The sequence below is a fragment of the Mytilus californianus genome, unplaced genomic scaffold, assembly GCF_021869535.1.
Source record: "Mytilus californianus isolate M0D057914Y unplaced genomic scaffold, xbMytCali1.0.p SCAF_7, whole genome shotgun sequence".
Classification (NCBI taxonomy): Eukaryota; Metazoa; Mollusca; class Bivalvia; order Mytilida; family Mytilidae; genus Mytilus; species Mytilus californianus.
In genome coordinates, this window is record NW_026262723.1 from 74,447,114 (window position 1) to 74,470,705 (window position 23,592).

The window sequence follows — 23,592 nt, forward strand, 5'->3', positions numbered from 1 at the left end:
CATTTTGATATATCTTTTGAAGCATTAAAACAATATTATTAAATTAACTTTGAATAAAATAATGATTCAACAATCAAATCCATATGTGAAATGAAATTTTTTTTCTATTTATTCGTAGAATAAATGCGTCCGACTTGGATGATTTGGCAAAAAAATATGAAGAACATGATTATGGAGACACACCCTGTATAATAAATGAAACATCTCGCGGTATAGCTAATCTTACATTTGAAGAAGGGATTCAGCAAGGTTATATAGTAACAGTCAATGTTACCTTGGATAAAGTATTTGCAAAATACACCCAACTGACAATGACGGCCAATGGAAGTAACCCCGATATATACATTCGGTAAAGTATAACAATATGATAGTATTATTATTTGAATATTGTATGTGAGCTTGAATTACTTATTTCTACGTCATGAAACTAATAACTCATTTTTAAGTTGCAAACTTTGTTTTGATCTTTGTGATGAAACCAATAGTCCATTTTTTAATATTGAATTAAGTATCAAATTTTAGAAATTTTTTACAAAAGAAATAATTGTACAGTAGGACAAAGTATCCATATGCTTTTATAGAGGAAGTGGAATGAACATAGTTTATTGTACCGCATTTGACTAAATTTTATTTCGTAGTACATTAAATCTTTATGATAAACAAGGGATTGATAAAAGAAGATTACAAAGTGAAAAAGTATAGCAACTTACATACAAAAAAATCCCTTCCAAAAGATTTGCAGAGGCAGGGATGCAGTTTTCCTTACCTAGGAGTAATTTCTTTTTAGCAAGACTTGCAGCGGATGCACCAAAAGTATAATGCAATTCAAGTTATTTTTGGGTCCCTTGAATTTGAAAATCAAAAAGTATTATAAATCTACCAGATAACATTCTGTAGATGTTCAAAAGACATAAGTCTATCGGACATTAGTATTTCTAATTTTGAATTTCCTCTAACATATATGCATTAGTTTTTTAAACTTCTTACATGTAGTGAAAATCAGCATAAACTGTCAAAACAGCCACATTTTGAGATCTTGTCATTAATATTATGATAAGAGTAACAGCTTTACTTATAAAGACATTTTGCTACAAAACGTATTTTAGAAATAAGTTACTAGTATTAAAAGTAAAAGTGAATTATTTACATATCTAAGTAAAGGTATTTCCCGATTTTTTTTTATAAAATGGTGATTTGCTTTTATATAATACATTTGCTTTCTTGGATTATAAAAGAAGGAGATGTGTTATGATTGCCAAAGAGACAACTATCCCCAAGAAACCAAATAACGTAGATGTTACAGAAGCAACTATAAGGCGCCGTACGACCTTCAACAAAGAGCAACCCCCACACCGCATAGCAAGCTATTAAAGGGCTCCGACTTAAAAAAAAAAAAGTTAAACAATGCAAATGAGAAAACCAATGGCCTGATTTATGTACAAAACAACAAATTAAAGACAATAATAACATACTGAAACAAACAACAACCACTGAATTGCAGGCTCCTGACTTGTAGTGCAAACGAACAACACAAGAATAAACAGTTTACTGTACAAACATTTTGGAATTCTTATACTGCTTTTCTGTGACTATGTTTTCTTATACTGTGACTTTTGCTTCTGTTGTATCAGTCACTAAGATATCCCGTGAGATCCATTAATCCGTATGATCATATGCACCAAATTATATAGTTAAGGTGGATCATAAGTATATATTTCCTTAGATATAATTATCTTATACTCTGCCAGAATGTAGATTTTTCAATACTTTTTTCAAAAATAGGAAAAGATCACCGTGCTATTTTTCAAGCTACAAGTGGTGCAAAAATATCCAAATTTACATAGATTGTTCATTAAATAGTCATTTTTTTTTTGTGAATAAAAAGAAATCTCTGAGATAGAATTTTGAAATAAAATATGAGAGGTTAGGTTTTAAAATATGCTTTTAGAAAATTAAAAGAAAGAATGGTGTCACCAACCTCGTTTGATTGCTACAATTGAAAATTGAAAATTTCTCTATCATTCCTTGATTCGAACAAGCACAAACATTTTCAATAAATCATTCATTTTCTTTTATTCCAATAAACAGTCTAACCAATTAACAGCCAACCTGTTTCAAAATTTCAAGATTTTAGCAAAGATCTAGCCCTATTGAGAACTACTATTTTACAATCCAAGATGGCGGTATAAGTTAATCTTCCTTAATGGCATGTCAATTGTAGAATAAAGCATATACATTTCAAAAGTATCTTAAATTTCTTTTTTACTGTGAATGTTCATTTGGTCCTAAAATTCATGTCTGTGATTATTCTTTTTCTTATGAGCGTCGCCAATGGTTAAAACTAGTTTATAAAACGCTTCACTCAGTTCGTCATTCATTCCACCCGTCCTTTTCGTCCGTCGAAACGTGTCGAATTCACCTAGTTTGTGCCAATAACTCCAGCAATTTTCCTTAAAAATTATTCAAACTTTCCCAAGCGATTGCACATATATTGCATATTTCCAAATACTTTATTTGACACATTTAAATATTTGAATTATTTTTCCTCATGTGGAACTTTGTCGAACACTATACTAGGGAGTATAGGTTATTCGTGTCGTTAGCGCAAACAGTTTTCCTTTAACTTGATTTAAGCTGAAAATAAATTGAGGATACTAATCATCTGTTTTGGACAGGTTCTAGTAATTTTTTTCTCAAGATTCCTGGTTGTTAAATTAATTATTACTTTGCATCGAATGCTATAGAAGGTACCTTGATTGTTTGAGTTACTGTAAATTCAGAAATTATTGCGAGGTTTTTATTAATGCCAATAATAATGCGACTGAGTGAGTATCACAATAATAAGAACTCGCATTCTTATATCTGATACATATATCTGTATGCAGATTTTCCTGACATCGCAATAATTAATCTCGCATTTTTCAAACACGCAATACTTTCTGAATTTACAGTATCTATAACTCCGTCAGTATGACTACAACATAATGTAATCATTGCTTTTGAGGTCTGAACATCTCCTGTATAGGTATATTCAGACACCGTCCGAAAAGTGAGGCAAATACAACAAAACATTAAATTTTTGCTGTGATTTGTTTAAACTACCTCCAATGCTAAAATGGTTAACCATTCTTCAGTCTAAGAATTTCTTTTTTTACCAATGGAACTACATTTTCAAACTTACATATTTCCAATCTTTAAATCATTGTTGCACTGTTGAATGTTTTTAAACTAACAACGTGTAATTTTGTAAATTTTTTGCGCATGTTCTACTTTCTTATGTTGTTTGAATTATAGAATTTAATTAAAAAAATTTTCTTCAAGGTTTCAGCGTCGGACTTTTTTATTTATGTTATGTATATTTTAAATAACTTCAATATTCTTATGTATCAAACTTAAATACATGTAAGAGTTCTCAGTCGTTTATTTCAGGTGCAAACTCAACTGCGATTCGAAATACGCAGTAAGTGCTCACTCTATATGGGAGGTTGTATGCATTGATTGCGTCAGTACACCTACATACATGTGGAAGTTAAAGTTTCAAAATAACGATCAAGATTGGTTAGACGTTTCAAATATAAAAACGAAAACAGGTAAAGATTTTAAACATTAAACATGTTCTTGTTTTGCTACTGTTTACATACTTTACATGCATAGGTTGCAAATGATCAATGAAAAAATGAAAAATGCTGTTTAAAGTACACATGGTATATCTTTTATTTTTTTTCAGAAAAAGCTCTTTAAATGATATAAAAGAGGGGCGAAAGATACCAGAGGAACATTCAAACTGATAAGTCGAAAATAAACTGACAACGCCATGGCTAAAAAAGAAAAAGACAAACAGACAAACAAAAGTACACAAAACACAACATAGAAAATTAAAGACTAAGCAACACGAACCCCACCTAAAACTAGGTATGATCTCCGGTGAAAAGGGGACCGAATTGTAGTTACGACATTAGGAACATATCAGCTATCAATTGTGAAACGGATATTCCATAACGGCCAACCAACTCGTGATGGCGTCCGTAAAATTTACAAAGGGATGATTTCAACTTACTATTTTGAACTCTTGGTTTGGTTGTGAGCAACAACCCTCTATCAAGGAAATCATGATAAGAAATACAAGCCTGGGAATATCGTATCAATTGGGAGATGTATAATCCGTATGCAGGCCCTGCTTGAATGTTGCTACATAGAAATGGAAAGTTCACAATTAGGAAGCTGAAATCATTTCTTTTGTCGTAAAGTTTTGTTTCCAACCGACCCTCATTGTCAATTTCTAGATGTAAGTCAAGATATGAGGCAGACTTAACTGTATCTTTTGTATCCTTTATCTCAAGTTCGATTGGATAGATGCGTTCAACTTAGTCACCAAATTTTTAATTATTTAGTGAGAAAACATCATCTATATAGCGGAAAGTAAAGTTAAAGGATACTGCTTACTTTTTCTTTCTTCTTAAGAAATTCATGTATGAAGTCAGCCTCAAAAGAATTAAGGAACAAGTCGGCAAGAAGAGGTGCACAGTTGGTTCCCATGGGAATGCCGATTGTTTGTTGAAAAACACGTCCTCAAAACGTAACAAATATGTTGTCAATCAAGAAATCAAGCATCTTGATAATGTCAGTTTCAGAGAATTTTTTGTTTGAATCAGAGTGATTTTTGCAAAGTAGGATTCATCAATCCCTAAGACAAGATACTTGCATCTATGTTGGCCATTCTTTTTTATGAAACAAAGGAATACAAACGCTTTTAATTTGTCTTTTAGTTTGTTATGGGGAATACTTGTGTAAATAAATAACAAATTGTTAGTATGAAAAATTATATTGAATTCCTCAATGATTAATATGCATGCAGTATCAATATCTTGTTTCTATCGAACGTTGTTATAAATATAAAAACAATTAAATCATAGCTCGAATTTGGCCTTGTAGTCAAAAATCTTTACTCCAATAGTCAGAATAAACATTTGACCTCAAAACAACTCATCTTGTATTTTTGATTGGTTGATTTTCGTGTTTGACTAATCTGATCTAAATATTTCAGGTCGCACAAAGCAGTCATTCGATATAGAGGATTTCAGTTTAGAGCAGGGTAAAACGTACAGAATTGAAGTATCAGTGACAGACCTTAATGGAGTAGGGGAAGCTAAATGGTCATTCTTTACTAATCAGTTTCCGTATGGTGGTGTTTGTAAAGCAGTAAATCATACAAGTATGACAAGTAGAAATAAAAAGGCAAAATAAACAACAACCATATTATGTTTTTTAAACCTGAGGACATTATCTATCTTATGTCGAAGGCTTAAATTAATAATCATCATCACATATGGAATGGATATTATTTTTCACTTAGATTAAAAATTCTAAATCACTAAAGTAAAAGCTAAGGAAATTGTTACATCTTTTGTGCATGTATAACTGGTTGGCTTTGAGCATTTCTGTTGAAGGTCAATCCAAAAACGAGCTTCGGACCCAAGAAATTTATTACGTGTTTTTTTTTCATTTTTTATATAACAAAATCTGCGAATTACGCAAGTTTAATGTCATCTTTTACTTTCAACGATGATATACATACTTATATATGATAAACTTGTGAAAAACCAAATCTTTCTTTCAGTTTAAGTTTTAACTCAAAGGTTGATAATTCTTTAATATATTAATGTGTTGTTAAACGTGTCTTTCATTGTATATTTTATTCGCATTATGAGTATCTACATTGCATACCATCATTAAAGCATTGTCCCAGAATAATGGATGTTTTCAGTGGAGAGCTCCATTTCATATTATAAAAATCGAAACGAGTACACCTTTCCACTAAATAAATGATATCCGATAATAAACAAACTTATAAACTTGACTATAATGCCCACTATAAAAAATGTAGTAAATAAAAATATTGGCCTTAAATTTTATGATACAGAGGAAAACAATAATTCATATTTAAGTCTTGAAATGTCCTCGTTCAAAATCTGATTAGAACAGATAGGTCATTCTAAAACATCTTTCTTTACAAAAGTTGTTTTAACAAAAATATTGTCCTTCAATGTAAATTCAAAAAGGGGAAGTCCATAAAATCTGACAAACGTTAGACGACATTAACCAATGGAACAAATGGATCAAAAGACTGTTATATTGAGCTGGTACAGGCATTTTTCGATAATCCTAGTGGGTTAAACCTGGCTTTATACCTCCCACTTATATGACATGTTTTTTTTTTTATAGTTCCGTTATATTAGCCGAATTGTGTCAGCTACCTGAACAGAAATCATTGGTTCATGTGGTAATTGGCACCCAGCAGATACAAATGTTTAAATATACACACACATACAACACAACTGACTTGTATACGCAGGTTGTAATTTGATTTTATCCTATTATACGTATTATGATGATTTCGTAGAAACATTCTCGAATGGATTTCATGTATTATTTAATTTGCAATAAACATTTTAAATTAAATATACAGATAGTTGAAAAAGGTAAAATGTTCATCATTATAAGCAAAAAATTTATTATGATAATGATTTAAAAGTAAACCTATACAGTTCTAGGTCGCCCTCCAACAGTAGACGAAATAGAAGAAACTAGTGTGCCTGTCGGAAAGGCATTTTCTACGAAATTTGCAATTTATTGTTTTGATTGGAAAGATGAAGCGGATCGAAAAGAAAAAAATGAAATTAAAGACAGCAAGGAACCACTTATGTATGAGTACATCATTGTTCAGTATAACAAAGGAAGTAATGACCTGGATTTGAGCACCAATACATCAATTTACAAAGGAGGTATTGCGTTTGTGCTATTTTTGTAAAATAAGAGAAGTAGAATATTAATAAAATTAGATGTGAGGTATACATCTATGAAAGAGGGACGAAATATACAAGAGAGATAGTCAAACTCATGGATCGAAAACAAACTGACAACGTCATGGCCAAAAATAAAAAAAGACAAATAGACAAATAATAGTACAGATGACACAACATAGAAAACTAAAGACTAAGCAACACGAACTCCACCAAAAACTGAGATAAGAACCAAACGAAAAACACAAAACATCATATAATAGGCAATATAAGTCTTCAATTATATACAGGTATATCTGCATAGTGATTTAAGTATTTTCCAAAATGTGATAGATAGTGAAAAAACGGCAGGATTTTTATTAAAATAAATCAGTTTTCAAAATCCTTTTTTTTTATATCAACATAGGTTTAGCTCATGGGAAAGCTTTGAAAAACTAAATGAGGGCTACACAACAAATGAACAAAACGATAATTTCGGTTCAGATGTGTATAAGCGACATTTGATTGGTTCATCGTTTAGATCAGATTATTTTTTAATCACAATGATAGTTATTTAAAATTATGTGATTTGAAACACTCCTTGATCAACCCTTGTACGGTCTTCTTTCTATTATACTGTATCATCCAGTTTGTATTTCATCAGTTTTCATCAATAATATCTGGTTGAACTTTCATGCAGGTGTATGTTTTATTTGTACTATTGTATTTGCACTGTTTGGTATTGAGAGGTTTGTTCCAATTTTAAACTACATAAACTGTTCATTTATTTGGGGTATGATAAATGTCTATGTTCTATAAGAATTCACCTTTTGATTGTTAAACTCCGATCGGCAGTTTTAGCACTATTCTTTCCTTCAGTATTGATACATATGACTCTTTTACTTCTTGTCTTATTTGTGTTCTATCCTAAATGGACCATGCGTATTTGATGCAAACGTCTATTAAAATGAGCAGACATTAGTATCTTTTACTATTTTTTGGCGTAAGCGGGTATATCGAAAAGGTTGAAAATCAAGTTACCGGGGCACTTCTTCTTCTATGTTGTCAAGGGATTTTTTTCAAATAACGACCGAGTCTATTAAGCTTCTCCACACAACGTTCTGTACACTTCAGCGTTTTACGCTTTTTTTAACAAACAGTCCCAACACTTTTGATTTTACCTTGAATTATCGGAATGCCCGAGGGAGTCTCAGAATCGTCAACGTCTGTTCATCGCCTTGCCGTGTTATGTTTATGAGGTTTTTATTTGGTTTTTTTTTGCATTTTTTTTTTAGTTTTTTTTAGGAAAAAAGATCTTTTGTTTTGATATCTTGTAAAGCTTGTTTTTTATCTATTTTTTATATGATCCGTGGAACATAGCTAGTTCGAGGGGTGCCTTTAGACACTTCTCTTTTTGAGACGTCGTAAAAAATGAAACTACCCACCTTTAACGCTTGGTTCAAATCAAACATGGATTTGTGATTCAACAGCTGGTTCCATAACTTTTCTATGTGAAACTTCTATTTAATGTCCTGGAAACTCCAAGGGAAGTGGTTCTACTTCATTTTTTTGGGACGATGTTTATAATGAAATGTTTATTGTAACTCAAATGATTGTAAAAAATAATTGTACTGTCGAAGCAATTGTTTTTTTCTAGTGAGCTGTCGAAATTGTTATTTTTAAGTGAACTTCAGGTAATAGAAAAGTGATAGAAAAAATATTATCAGTATAGACTGTTGTGTTGGTTCTGAATTCAGTTGAAATAGAAATCGTTTATGCTTTGAATTTTTCGTACTTAAATGGTTTCTTTACCTTTATAGTCGTCCAGCTAATAAATGCTTTGCTTCATGATGATTGAATAAACAAGTTGACTGTTACCAATAAATATTCTCTTGAAGTGAGCAATGTCTATTAAATGCGTTGCTACATATGAGGATTTTAGTGTTCCTTTTATTAAACTAGTAACCATTTTATGCTGTCTATCTGTAGTTAACTTCCTTAAAGACTATCATATCCGTCTGTTGTCTTTCAATGATTTTGAGACCAGATCAGGTACATTTGTATTCGGATTATGGTTCTAGTTATTTTCATCCTTTTGTGAAATGGTCGATTTATCGAAGGCATGTTGGAGTGCATTTTTTTAAATGCCTCCAAAACTCGCTATCAGCGAATGCTCTTTTCAATTCAATTTGAACAGTTGTCTTTTGTTCTTTGTTTGTTTGGTTTTTTTTTTTATTTTTATAAGCTCTTAATATTTTTGATACATTTAGATTTTCAAATATTTTGGCCTCGAGCATCATGAAGAGGCATCCATTGTCGAAATGCGCATCTGGTGCAGACAAATTGGTAATGTTATTGCTATTATAGCTCCAATAATGATAGCATATATATTGTTTATGCTATGTTTTTATACGACGGGAACAATCGTTTTGTCAATTCTCCAAATAAACCATTTGTCTTAGTCTGTGTTCATAATGATATCGCGATCAACTTTTCTTTTTTGCTTCTGTATTCTGTTACAACAATCTGTGTTTATCCAAAAGCCATAGGGAAGCTACCTGTTTTATGATTGTTAATTTGTTTTGGTTTGGATTGATATATCCTTGCTAGGGTAATCTATTGTCTGGTCGATAAACAACTACTGAAGATGTTGTATTCACTTATTTTGTAATATTTATATTTAATACTATCATACTATTACTGTACAATTCTAAATTGTGCCAAGAATTATTTCCGACCATTCAGAAAAAGAGCGGATACATTTGATAATTAGCGAATCGAAGGGTAAATAGTTTAAGCTGTTTTTGATTATGTCATTTATGTCTGATCATTCATGTTTACATGCTCAAAAAAGACAAATCGAAGTGGGATGTTCCATAAAAGATTTTGGAAGCGGTGTTTGCTTTTAAAATGTTCACTGTCGTATTCGGGTTTTTTATTCTACTTTGTTTTATATATTTTGCCTTTGACCAAAAATTGAAGGCGTTTGAGAAGATTATACATCTTGAGATGTACGCTGTATTCGAGTGATGAATCCTATTTTGAAACTTAACTCCAACCTTTCTGTGTAGAATTTATAGTTCGATAGTTTTATTCGGCTATTATAAATTTAGAAAAAATCAAGTAGAGGTGGATTGTACGTCTGGGTACATTGTTTCCTTCTTTTTTGCAAGAACACAATCACATGGTTTGGGTTTCGCACACCTATATTATAAGAAAGTTTTGCTTGCAGTATTGATATAATAGGATCAGCAGATTTTAATAAGCTTGAAATAATACTTTTTGTCTTTTCCCGAATATTCTTTGTTATATCTACAGCTTTTAAACTAAAATATGTTTCTCCGTAATTGTCTGGGTTTATTAAACTGTTCCTGACCTTAGATAGATTTGCAATTGTTTTTATGTCACTTTTTGTCCTTGTTTTTAAAATGTAAAGCTTGTAGGGTAGAGCGTTACTGGTGAAAGTAAATCCAGAAAAGCGCTTCGGAAGCACGAAATGCATAATTATATTTTCATATACTAGCGATGGGTCGATAACACTATTGATGTACTGTTAGTCCCCGAGGGTATCATCAGCCCAGTAGTATAACATGCATTTCTTCAATTATCCGTGAATAAATAAAGAAATGATAAAGAAATGATAAAGAAACTTAGATTTTAATTCTATATGGCAAAGTTTTTTTTAAGATTCATATTTGGTTCTTTAGCATCTGACGTTTTTCGGTATTTATACATTCTTGGTTCTTAAATATCTGTGTTTGATCATTCCTGATGATGAATCTAGGAAAAACAACTTGGGATGAGCGATAATTGTCAAACGTTATTGTATATATTTTTTTTGTTGTAAGAGTGTTTGTATATCAAAACACGCCAGCAGGTCAAGGGATACATATATATGTTAGATAAAATATATATAACAATTAGAAATGATTTTTTTATTAAGGAGAAAGTACAGCGACTGACCTGCGATTACCTGCTGGAAGTCCAGATTTCGATTATGCTGTTGGCTTGTATGTAAAAATCACTGATAGGTTTGGAGACTATAGTACAAAAAACTGGACAGTTAACGTAAGTTACTAATTACAAGAAATTTATTCGGTCGAGTTTCAGGGTAAAAACATTTTTATGAACTGTAGTTTTTACATTTACTGATGTCTTAGGATTTGATAAGAGTCATTTACCCATCTATTTAGGCACAAGCAATGTATATTTCAATAGGGATTACACGACTTGTGTCACTGGTAGAGCTGATACTGTTGACCCTTCCAAAGCACCTAAGTTTACTCTAAGAATCGCTGAAGTGACAATAATTTATGAAATGTAACATTAGTAACGTCAATGTCTTTACTTCAGTTTTGATGGGGTTCGTATTGTTCATATGTGATGATTTATAAACCAAAAGAAGGGGTTAAAAGTTAAATGTTTTAGTGAAATTATTTCCCAAGTTATCAGAATCCAGTATGCTGTTATTAAACGTAAGGGGACATGAAACATTTCTAATGTCGCCTCACAAATGTTTAGTAGGCATTAAATTCCACAAACTATTTACAGAATGTGCCTGATTGAAACCAAGGAAGCGTGTCTATTCCTTTTCCGTCCTATTAAACTGCATAACGGACTTTATCTGAAAATAAGATAAAAAAAGACTTGTCCTTTATATATATCAATGATTGTATATAAACTCATCATATATACCAAAATTAAAATGATATACGACAGACGCGCGTTTCGTCTACAAAAGACTCAGCAGTAACGCTCGAATCAAAAAGGTCAAAAAGCCAATAAAAAGTACAAAATTGAAGAGCATTGAGGACCCAAAATTCAGAAAGGTTTTGCTAAATACAGCTATGGTAATCTATTCATGTGTAGATAATCCTTAGTATTTCGAAAATTTCAAAGTTTTGTAAACAGTTAATTTATAATGATGACCATATCAATGATAATACATGTCAACACAGAAGAGCTGACTACTTCACTATATGTATATTTTTTATGATTTTTTTTAGTAAAAGCACACATGTTCGCCTTAGAGTAAGTCATGGGATGGTGGTTTAACGTGATATATCTGATAAATATTCGAAGACCTTAATCAAATACGACTTTGAATACCTTAATCTAATACGACTTCTTTTTTCACGATTTAAGTTTTAACTGTCGTAACAGTAATGGTGCTTTCAGCGACTCTTTCCTAACAAAAAATCTGTATCACTCTGTTAAAAGGGAATAATAGAAAATAACAAAAAAATGACCACTTGACAATCACAAGTTTGTTTTTCCGAGTTTGCGTAGAATTTCACAAATTTATTTTAAAAATATATATTTCCCGTTAAAATTCCTCAAAAACCATCACGAAGACAAACACTTTTTCCGTCTTTATTTTTGTATCTTTAGCAAGTGTTTTACAATAGATAGCTATCATTTTTGGAACCTTGTCGAACGGACGCCATCATTAATTGGTTTACCGTTTGAAATAATAGTGTAACCAGATGAGACTCATTACCGAATTTGTACTTTCATGAGTAACACGGCGGTGTATAGCAGGATCTTTTTACTCTTACGGGGCATCTGAGATAACCCCTAGTTTTGTTTGAAACGGGTTTGAGTTGCCTTTGCTTTAGCTTTCAGTGTTATGTTGTATGCGTTTTAACTTTTAAATGTCTGTATTATTATATCTTTTTGTATTAACAAGTAACAGTATTGACGAGTCTTTCTCTTTAAAAATTAACGTAAATTTAGAATGTTTATATTCGTTCATATTGAAGGGTTAGAAATTTTACTTGAACGATGGTTTACGAAATTAGGGTTAGGTAAAAGACAATTGCCAATTCGCTATGGAGTGATCCCTAATCATTTGATTTAACTTTTCAACATATTATATATGAGTGACACGACGGGTGTCAAAAGTGGAATAGGACCTTCTCACCCTTCTAGAGCAACTTAGTTTACCCAATTGTTGTCTTTTCATTTTCTCAATGGCGTTCTCAGTTTCTCTCGACGAGTATATTCCGCCTTCTTTTTATTATTTCCTAATACATCAGCAAACTTTCGTATTCTTTAAATTAACAGGTAACTAGAGATGAATCACTCGAACCAACAAATGTAGACGGTGCAAATAAATTGTTTGGTGAATATGACGACAGTTACAACATCACAAAAGCAGGCGGGAATGACATTGCTGTTCTTAGATTGATTGCATCAACGGCGAGCATGTACAGTAATATATTACTGGTAAGAATTAAGTCTTAATATATTTTTTATACATATAGCTCTTCGACTGTTTCGGTATTCATACATCCTTGGCTTTCAAATATTCGGCTTTGAGTGTTCCTGATTAATGTAAATTCAGAAAAGCGCTTCGGACGCATGAAAGCTTTATTTTCATTTTTTTATGGAACTGGTTCAATATCGTTGCTGGTGGACTATCAGTCCCGAGGGTATCATCAACTCAGTAGTCACTACTACGATTCTGACATAATTTATAACATACTTTCTTAAATTGTTCGTTTATGCATTTGAAAATTAAGGTTTCAACTCCCTCGGGCAAAGTTGACTTTTGCTGGATTTGGCTATTATATTTAGGCACCTTTTTGAAGTTTCTGTAATAAAATCGGAATTCTACCTTCTGTGAAATTTAGCAAATGTTTTAATTTGTGACAAAAAAGATATAAAAGATATGTCATTGAGTTGAATTGTCAGAATGTTGGTTGTTACTTGGTTTATGTATTATTCATCAGACTTATTAAACGGGGGGCGCTCACATTACATAACTTAGGAAGTTGCTTTCTTACAAATGTATCTGTACCTGTAACTACACTACACTAAGATTAATTTACTGAAAAGAGGTATATAGCGATATGTTTTAGAATGACACGATGTTTGTTTCCTTGACGTATACCCATATCTCTTCAAATATATAGAATGATGGTATAATCTGTCGAAGGTATTTATTAAACACCAACGATGGTCGTTTAAATTATGACTGGAACATTTTGAAAAATAAGGAATTTTAAATGTGTTTTTCAACAATCAGCCAACCCATGATAATCAGTGTGATGTCGTAGTACTCTGCTCTATTCATAAATATTTATATGAAGTGTCTTAGTTAATATGAATTAAACATGTTAAAGGGTATGTGTCAACAGGAAAGCAATTCAACATTATAAAATCTAGATTAGATATCTAGAAGTCAGTATGCGATCCACAGCAATATAGGAGTATATGCATGTCAGTATACAAACAGACATATGATTTTCAAGGAACGATTGGTTGTAAAATATAAATGTTTGCGTTGATGTCTCATCAAAATGTTTTTTTTTTTGTACACCAGAGTAACAAGTCAGCGACTACAACTAACGAAGAAGACTTGATTGCTATTGAAGAAGATACGATTGACGATGTTCAGACACTTGTCAGGGAGGTAATACTTTCTAGAGAAATGGATATTTGTTTTGTCTGAGTATACACTCTCAGTATTTACTCTAATGTTCGTGTTAACATCAGAGCATCGAATGTGTTATATGCTGAAACGAATGTCTTCATGTATAGGTCTAATAAATGCACTTTATTTTTCAATTAAATAATACTGCTCGTAGCAAAGTGCGTTCGATGCCGATCTTGATTGACAAATTCCAGCCGAAGGTGGCTTCCTCAAAAATAAAAATAAATGATCGCCAGGAAATAGTTAAGAGTGCTGAAAGTGGCGTTAAACACCAAATAGTCAATAGATTAATTGAAATGTATGAATTGGGATCGATTTCACAGCTTTGAACTTAGTTTTGATTGAAATTGAAAAGTTTTCGGATTTTAAACAAATATGAAAATATGATGTGGTAAGATTGGGACGGTTATCCGTCATAATTCAAATGACGTTAGTGTAAACAACTATATTTATTCCACTGTATGTACATATTGATAGCTTAATCAATATTTGATTGGTTGAGAATATCCCACGTGTCATTGAACAAAACTTCATATTGCCCTCTGAAGATCGGGACTTCATCGTGCGATTAATGTACATAACGTTTTGAAAGTTTGTTTTCTTAAATAGCTATAATAGTAAAGTCATTATCGTGTTCAAATTTATTCCAGACGTTAAAAGAAAAAGACTCATAATTAACTATTGATCCGTTCTGTTTATCAATGATTATGGCGTGTTTAGTTATAAAAACAAGCGGATAAGAAAAAAATGTATGTAAATTAATATTTTATGTTCAGATAGTAAACAAAGCGTAGCAAGTGGCATACAACATTCAGTTCCCTTGGCTTTGAGAAATATGAAGATTTGTTCACCCTTGAAAAATCAGATTTCTCTCGGGTAAAGCCCTCGTGAAATATGAATCTTCTTGAGTGAACAAATCTTCATATCTTTCTCAGACACGGGAAATAAATGAATAATGTTTAATCGTACGGCTCATACCGTTAAATAAATTATAAAAGCCCCGAATGACAAAATATAAACAAATTCAAACGCGAAACCAAAGGTAATTGATGAACCATAAACCTTACAACCTTTTTTATTTAAGCAAACTGACTAGATATTTGAATGCAAAAGGGTTTCTGTAAAAGTATAATTTAGCCATAGTGTTGTCTATTAACTATTATGTTACATTTTGTTTTCTCCAGAAAACCAACGAATTTGTCACCGAAATTTCAAAGCTTGTACCTGTCAATTCAACAATCAAAATGTTACCATCTGATGCACATTTAGTTGCCAGTACATTGGACGAATGTATATCTAATCAGGATGCTATAACGCAATCAGCTTCGGTTAGTCGGTTTATTTTATGCTCTTGAAGTATCCACTGTAACAACATTAATGGTATCAATTTTACAGCACCAGATGTGAATGTCGACAATCAATTATATCTTCCATCAGTTCGTAATCAAAATGTTTGAAGAAAAAAAATATAGCTTTAACTTTATATATGAAAATAGGCCATTTGTTTTATACGTCGGTATGCTTATTGAATATGTTAAACTGCAAATGAACAGTCAGGAAGGCAGGACTCAAACATACTTCATTTGTTTTGAAACTTTAGTAACACTGCTTTGATATATCAGTTTTCCAGAAAACTATAGGACATATTTCAAATGTTTTCAATATATATTATTTATCGTTCAAGAATTAGCAAAACTACATGTTACATACTGTATTTGCGAGAAAAAAATTTTTTTTTTAATTATTTATAATATAAGTCATAAACACGCACAATAAAGAATGTTTTATACTTGTATATGCCATTGAAAAATTAAAATAATAGCACTTCTTGAATAATAAATTATATTATAGGAAGGTATAACCAATACAACGTATGAACTAATGCTAAACATACAGAATGCATCAAAATCTAATCCTATCCCAATGCAGGAACTGAATGCGATCAAAGGTGGAGCTCTTGGTAAGTAAACATGAAATGATGACAATATATTGAATTATATCTGCTGTCATTAGACTGCAGAAGAGCTCTTGGTAAGTAAACATGAAAGTGACAATATATTGTAATTATATATGCTATTATTAGACTGCAGAAAACGGACATAACCAATCATATCAAATACATGTGTAAGCTTATATTAAAGAAGAGTCAGAAGATACAAAAAGGGACATTGAAAATTCATTAGTCGAGAAGAAACTATCAACGCCTTGGTGAAAAAAACGATAAAAAGACAAACAACAGTCTACAAAACACTACGAATAAAACTAGGACGAGCAACAGGAATTCCATTTAAAAGCGAGGTCATATCAGATTCTCCGGAAGGGTACTTCGATCGACTTCTACCTGTGGCACCAATCTCGTTGCTCATTGTCAGTAAAAAGTCGGTGATAAGTTTCATTTGTTGATGTCTTAATCGAGGAAAAGATAACAGGATTGTTTTTATCTTATGAACTCCCACACATACTGTTAAAAAGAAATTGTAAGCTTGGTTAAGAAATATTGACTTGGTAAACAAAAATAATTATTTTTTTAAATAAGTTAATGAAAAAAAAAGATTTATGAACAGTTTTTGTTGTTTGTTTTTGTTAAACAGCTAACTATAATTCTAAAAATAAGCAAAAACGAGGAGTACCAATGGTTTAGTTGTAAAATGTTAAATTAAGATAATGAAATTAAACTAGCAATTACCAACTGATGATCAGGATAACTAAAAAAAGCGGGAATTAAAACATAACACGAAAGACGTCTTGCTTCCATCGTTTTGTTCTTTATGCAAAAGTAGTTCTTTGCAATAACCGGAAAATTGTCAAAACTGATGATACAAAGGAAAGAGTCAATCAACTCTTATGTCGATCATAATACATTAATGATAACAGCAACCATTTCTGAAGACGATCCTCACTGGGAAATTTCCGAGATGGCAATGAAAGCACTATTTCAATACATAATCATTAAAAGTGAATAGATAACAAAATAGTATCAGTATTCACAAGAGACAATGGTATATTTTAAAACCCTGAAAGGGAGAGTTTACAACTGGGATTTTCAAATCATACCTTTTGTCTCATGATTAAATGGTTACTGTCATAATGAAAGCTGAACGAAGAAAAAGAAATTTGGGTGTATGTAAAAAAAAACAAAAATAAACAGCAAACCAATGTGTTTTCTGATTTGGAAACACCTAATGATGGTATTTTACCCTGTCAGTAAAGTCGCTTTTTTCGATTCATCCTTCTGAAAATTCCATATGTCAAGCTCTAAATCACCCCGAAACAAATTGAAATTATTTTATACACTTTCAAATCTGTTATACAAACCAGATTCTTTAAAAGACAAAAATACATTTTAGATATAAATTAGATCATTGACAACAATTCATGCGGCCGGTACCTGACCCGGAACAGGCATTTTACTTTGTGGTGACAAAAAAATAAAGTATTTTTAACTAAACCCATCCCAGTGTGTTTATTTACGGATTTGACTTTGTTGTCTGTTGGTTTTTTCTTTTTTACCCATGGCGTTGTCAGTTTATTTTCGACTTATGAGTTTGAATGTCCCTCTGGTATCTTTCGCCTCTCTTTTGTTGTTCTAGAATTACAAAATTTCCTCACTGATTTGTATTGACCAACAAATAACGCATATGATTTTTTTTGAAATTTCATAATTATAATGAAATTTTTCTTCATTTTTTAAATATTTTTGATATTATGACTTGGTGGGTATGCTAAGAAAAACCTCAACATCATCACTAGGATTTAAATTTCAGATTCAGATGGCAACTTGGTTTAACCGCGATTTGAACAATCCAAAGCTGTGTTTTTCGGATATATTTTTTTTAAAACACGGGTCAAAAAGTAGCGAGGGAACTCGTAGAAAGTAAAGTAAACACAATCTTCAATGACCAGTAGTGTCGGAGTGTCCAAACAGTACCAAATTTACTGCAGTTGGAAAATGTGTGAACATTAAATTTAAAATGAACAATACTACAGCACCTATTAAATGGGGAAAATAATGTAGAATAATTTATTCGTTGTTTACGATTTGCCTCTATTTTCAAAAACATTTTTATTACAGATGTTATAGACGTTGTATCAAAAAATCTAAAATTCTTAGAGAATACAACAATTGAAGATTTGAATACCACATTGACGTTAGAGCAAGTAGAGTCAGATCTTCGTGATTATCTACTGTTCCACCCAGAAGAGAGAACGAAATATCCAATTAACACGGAAACTATACAGGCAATGTATGAGAAACGGATGAAAATTAGAGAAAAACAAATAGAGATTGGAAATAGCGTAAGAAGGAATAATTGCTATGTTTTAAGCTATATGCAACACACGGAACATTTTTTTTTTTTCAAACAGCTTTCATATTATTAGGATTGTATGTATTTACATGTATTAAACATTTATACATTTCCACATTTATAATTTAATGTTTGTTTATCAATAATCGGGGTTATTTTTAACATCATTGCATGCATGCACCTTATAAATATTTTATGTGAGATATCTTTTAATATAGTGATTCAAGATGGTATTCAATACAATGTACTTTAAACTTCATGCATATGTCCATAGTTTGTATTTTGGGCCTCGTACTAAGTATTTCAAATGCAGTGTACTTACATTTTTTACTTCAAGACAGCTATTTCTATGACTACTTCATTCAATTTATTTCAGACTGAGAAAACTACTGGAAAACTATTTGGTTGCATTGACACTGTGAATGAAGTTAACTCTATAAATGTTGCTTATGGACAAGGGCCATATGAAATAAGATCAGCAAATCTACAGCTAACTATTGAAAAGGACAGTGTTTCAAATCTGATAAATAAGACTAAGCTGCATCGCAATGGTTTCACCTTTGATATGGAAAATGGAACCTTTACCAATATAACCGATGAAAACGTGGAGATACAGGTTGGCAACCCAATAATACTAAACTGTAATAAGTAAAGTCAACAAACAGAACAGGATTTTGAAAATAAACTAAACAAAGTTTCTTTAAATGCAAAAAAGACAACAAGACAATACAATACAATAGCAAATATGTTTTTTTAATTTTATATAAAATGAGGGTTCAAGACTTTCTGCTTTCCGTTATTTGAAACAGTAACTTTATTATGATTTTGGATGTTTGAATTATTTTAAGATATTGCCGGCTGCATACAAATCTGCATGATTACTTTTCTCTGAAGGTTCGAAAGATAATTGAACATATCAAACACTTATAAAAAAAACGATAAAAAAATACATTGCTGCGCGACGGATACACATATTGGTGATATTTGCAGAAAGCTTGTGTAATATATATTTTTTTCAGGACAATATTCGTAACTGTAAACAATTGTCATAGAAGTGGAAGGTTTGGCTAGCTATAAAATCAGGTTTAAATCCACAATTTTCTTCGGAAAATGCCTGTACCAAGTTAGGAATATGACAGTTGTTTCCCATTCGTTCCGTTGGTTAAGAACGTCTAACGTTTGATTTTCTGCTTTTATGGACTTCTACTAATTTTCCTTGGAGTTCGGTGTCTTTGTTGATACATTTTCCTTTGTGCAATTACCTTATAGTTTCTGTCAAAATTTTGACATGGTAGCTAAAACACATTAGGGCATAAAAATATCTTTAATCTGGAAACATAGATAATGTTAGACTTATTTATTCTAATAATGACGACACGCTCACTCTTTCTGACTATTTTCATTAGTAAACATTTTTAGACGCGTAGCGGAGGAGAATAGTTGCTGTCGAGGGGGACAATAAACTTGCTATGGTCCGAATAGCCAGTAAATAAGTGTTTATCATACAGAAAGAAACTAGTATATATTTGGTGACAATATATGGTTATTCTCTTTATACTGCAACTCTTACAACTATTTCCAATAAATATTTGTTGGTAAACCATATTTTTTTAATTTGAAGCGGACGACTTAAAAATTCCGCGAAGCTATAATTATTCTTTATTGACGTCAAAGATAAAACTCTACGGAACCGCTTTGTAAACGCTGGAGATTCACTATCAGTGATTGTATATATCACAAATGAATAAACGGTCAATGCAATTTGACCGCGAACCGCCTCGGTAGTTTCGTGGTAGAGTGCGGGAGGTCGTGGGTTCGAACCCCGGCCGGGTCAAACCAAAGACTTTAAAATTGGTATTTGCTGCATCTCCGCTAATCATGCGGCATTAAGTAGTAAAACTAAAGACTGGTCATCTCAGAGTCAAAATAATGTGTCTGGGTAAGGTGACATGTCTTCCTGTGGACTGTTCCAGCTCACCGTGTCGGTCTATTACAGAGCAGGGTTAATATTCATATTACATTAACATGTTCTCGTCCTGAATAAGCATATTTGCCGATGGACATTAAGCAGCCATCCATCATCATCATCAATTTGACCGCGCAAATAGCACAGTTGCAGTATAAACAATTATTCGAAAGTCTCGAGAGATGACTCAATTCAAACAGTTCAGAAAGTACGGGAAAATGTTTGCTTCCAGTATTTCTCGAAAAAAGACTATTAACAGGTAAATAGTTCTCGAAACTATTAACCGGTTTATAGTCTTTAACGGGAAAATGTTTGATTCCTGTAAACAATTCATACCCAGTAAATAGTTTTTGAAACTATTAATCGGTAAATAGACGGTAAATTTATTCGTCTATGAGTTTATAAAGGAAAAACATATGTTCAGATCAAATGTTTTCGTACGTCATATGAATTCGTACTTTGCATGCTTTTTCAATTGAAATTGTGACGTCACAATACATTCTTAATAGCACGAAAACCCATGAGACGAGGATACTGAGTTATAATAAAGAAGATTATAGTGAATTCAACTTTTTTGACGATGTGCTGTTACATGATTTTATACTTATGGTTTAATGTTTATGTGAATGTGCTTCAAATGTAGCATAATATAGCATATATTTCATCAATATAATACGCTGTTCTATTGATCACAGGTTTCTGTACTGGAGACGTCGCCTATGATTCATGCAGGTGGCGCTACGAATATTCATGGGAAAATTGTCCGCTTAACCGCTCGCAACGATGAGGGAAAAGAAATACATTTCCCAATTCCCATGACAATAGAGAATGAAGGAATAACACATTATGCTGAATTTGATACCTCCATATTTGATGATGAACACAACGGCCTAATGCACTTCAGAGTTCATCTTCAAGACGACAGCGATGCCTTGATAGCCTACATTTTACCCGAAGGATTTGATGAATATACTACCGAGACGTATAATTTGACAGTTTATGCGACGTCAAAGATATCTTCTACAGTTGGAGAGTATGCATTTGAGGAAGCTGTTTCTCCCCTTAGTTGGACAACTTTCGGTTTTAAAGTATTCATTCCAAGTGGCACTTTTCCGAAAGGAGATATAGTGTTATCTCTCAAAAGAAAAGAAGGTATTGATAATCCATAATCAGTTTATACGTGCTATTTATGGTTTTCTTTTTTTAAACTTTTTTTACTGTACAGTCGTTGATTCATAATTTAGTCTTTTACTTTTTTGTGTCTGTCGTGCAAAGGAATAGGCAGATCTGCATTCAAATTTATATTTCAGAATGAAATTTCGTATAACTTATATCCAGTGAATATGTTTTTGACTTTTTTTTTGTATATTTCAATAAACTATTTTGAGAGTCAAACCTGTAATGGTTATGTGTTATATTATAGTCCCTCGCAATACATCAGAAACAGATGGCTTATCAAGAAGGCGGCGAAGTGTCGATCCAGTCAATCCGTTAAACCAAACATTTACCAATGTTAGTGTAGCCATAGTAACTACTGGCTGTCGTGTGTATGATGAAAGTTCTAATACATGGACTCCGAATGGATGCAGTGTAAGTATCATCAGTGTAGATTCAACTTTAACAGAACATTTTACGTCACGGTTGATCAAAAAACGAAATTTATAGATTTAAAGTCAAATACTATTCATAAAAAGTAAAACTTCAAATGTCATTGTCTGATATTATATAGTATATTTTATATGTCTTATCATATGTTTAATCGTTCCTTATCTGAAAAAAATAAAAAGGGACTGGAAAGAAATCTAACATCAACGGAAAATTCTCGAAATTATGTACTTTCAGTCTGTTTTAAATTAAAAAGCCCTTAGGGTTAATTTGCAATATTTAAGCAGTCAAGCATTATGTGTTCAGTGCTATCCATTCTTTACCAAATTTAACCCATACCAAATTTGATCTGTATTCGTGTTTCATATATTAGAATCTAGTGTAGCAGGTGACACTAGGGTTACTAAACCAACTGGAAGCACGAATGTCGCTTCTGTTTTATTTTCAATTTAAAATCATAATTTCTTTTAACAACAAAATAACACTTTATAAATTACGGGCATTCGAATAAAATTGAGAATGGAAATGGGGAATATGTCTGAGAGACAACAACCCGACCAAAGAGCAGAAAACAGCCGAAGGCCACCAATGGGTCTTCAATGCAGCGAAAAAATCCCGCACCCGGAGGTGGTCCTCAGCTGGCCCCTAAATAAAATTGTGTGCTAGTTCAGTGAAAACACTTTCCTGGATTAACCTTTATTAGGAACACTCAAATCAAACTTTGGTTCTTAACGTGCTCTGTTCGCATAAATCTTTACTAATTTGTCTAGGTAAATTGCCAATTGCGTTTGATGAGCCTGTGTTTTGCATTGTCTTCTAGATTATGTTTAATTTCAATGGTTTATAACAGTCGTTCATTTAATAAAATAGAGGTTGCTTACATATCGGTTTTATTTTTTTCGAAAGTCAAGTACTATTGATGTTGTTCATTTTAATCCCACCTTAATACTTTTTTTTTACCTTACAATGACCTGTACATTTTTATATATACATATATATATGAAACCAGGCCTATATGAGTGTACATCTTCGTTGTCATATTGATCAAGAGATGTAATTTTATATTTTGCATGGATATGTTCCAATTGTCGTAACCATAATCTCTTATAAAATAAGGAGATTGTGTACGATTGCCAATGAGACAACTATTCACCAGAGTTGAAATAAGGTGAATGTTAGCAACTATAAGCAACTGTACATAATTCGCCTCGCCCTCCTTTCCCCCGAGTGTGACATCAACGAATAATATTTTTTACCGAAATCTGTACTTTTCATGAGCAATAAAATGCGGTTGTAGCGTTCAAATATATTATTCAAAATTACTTTGAACTGCCTCATCTATGTTGTATCCTTGTTACAACATACAGACGTCAATACAATTTATAGAGAGACGAGTATGTATAATATTTTTAAACATAATTTTTAGGAAAAAGATAATAGATTCGTTTTCTCGCTGTTTTGGCGAAATGCATTAATATGCCATGAAATCTTTTTAGC

The 23,592-nt window shown here is 31.9% G+C and overlaps 1 protein-coding gene across 1 annotated transcript in view; it reads left to right on the plus strand.

Moving 5' to 3' along the window:
• Nucleotides 1–23,592, plus strand: part of LOC127710241 (uncharacterized) — a 77,011-nt gene that overhangs the window by 39,177 nt on the left and 14,242 nt on the right. The window contains exons 5-17 of the mRNA XM_052216008.1: nt 119–349; nt 3,430–3,590; nt 5,045–5,212; nt 6,546–6,782; nt 10,723–10,847; nt 12,846–13,007; nt 14,107–14,196; nt 15,402–15,545; nt 16,069–16,177; nt 18,290–18,513; nt 18,901–19,140; nt 21,186–21,642; nt 21,914–22,080. Of these exons, the coding sequence (XP_052071968.1) occupies nt 119–349; nt 3,430–3,590; nt 5,045–5,212; nt 6,546–6,782; nt 10,723–10,847; nt 12,846–13,007; nt 14,107–14,196; nt 15,402–15,545; nt 16,069–16,177; nt 18,290–18,513; nt 18,901–19,140; nt 21,186–21,642; nt 21,914–22,080 (2,515 nt within the window). The remainder of the gene's footprint in view (nt 1–118; nt 350–3,429; nt 3,591–5,044; nt 5,213–6,545; nt 6,783–10,722; nt 10,848–12,845; nt 13,008–14,106; nt 14,197–15,401; nt 15,546–16,068; nt 16,178–18,289; nt 18,514–18,900; nt 19,141–21,185; nt 21,643–21,913; nt 22,081–23,592) is intronic.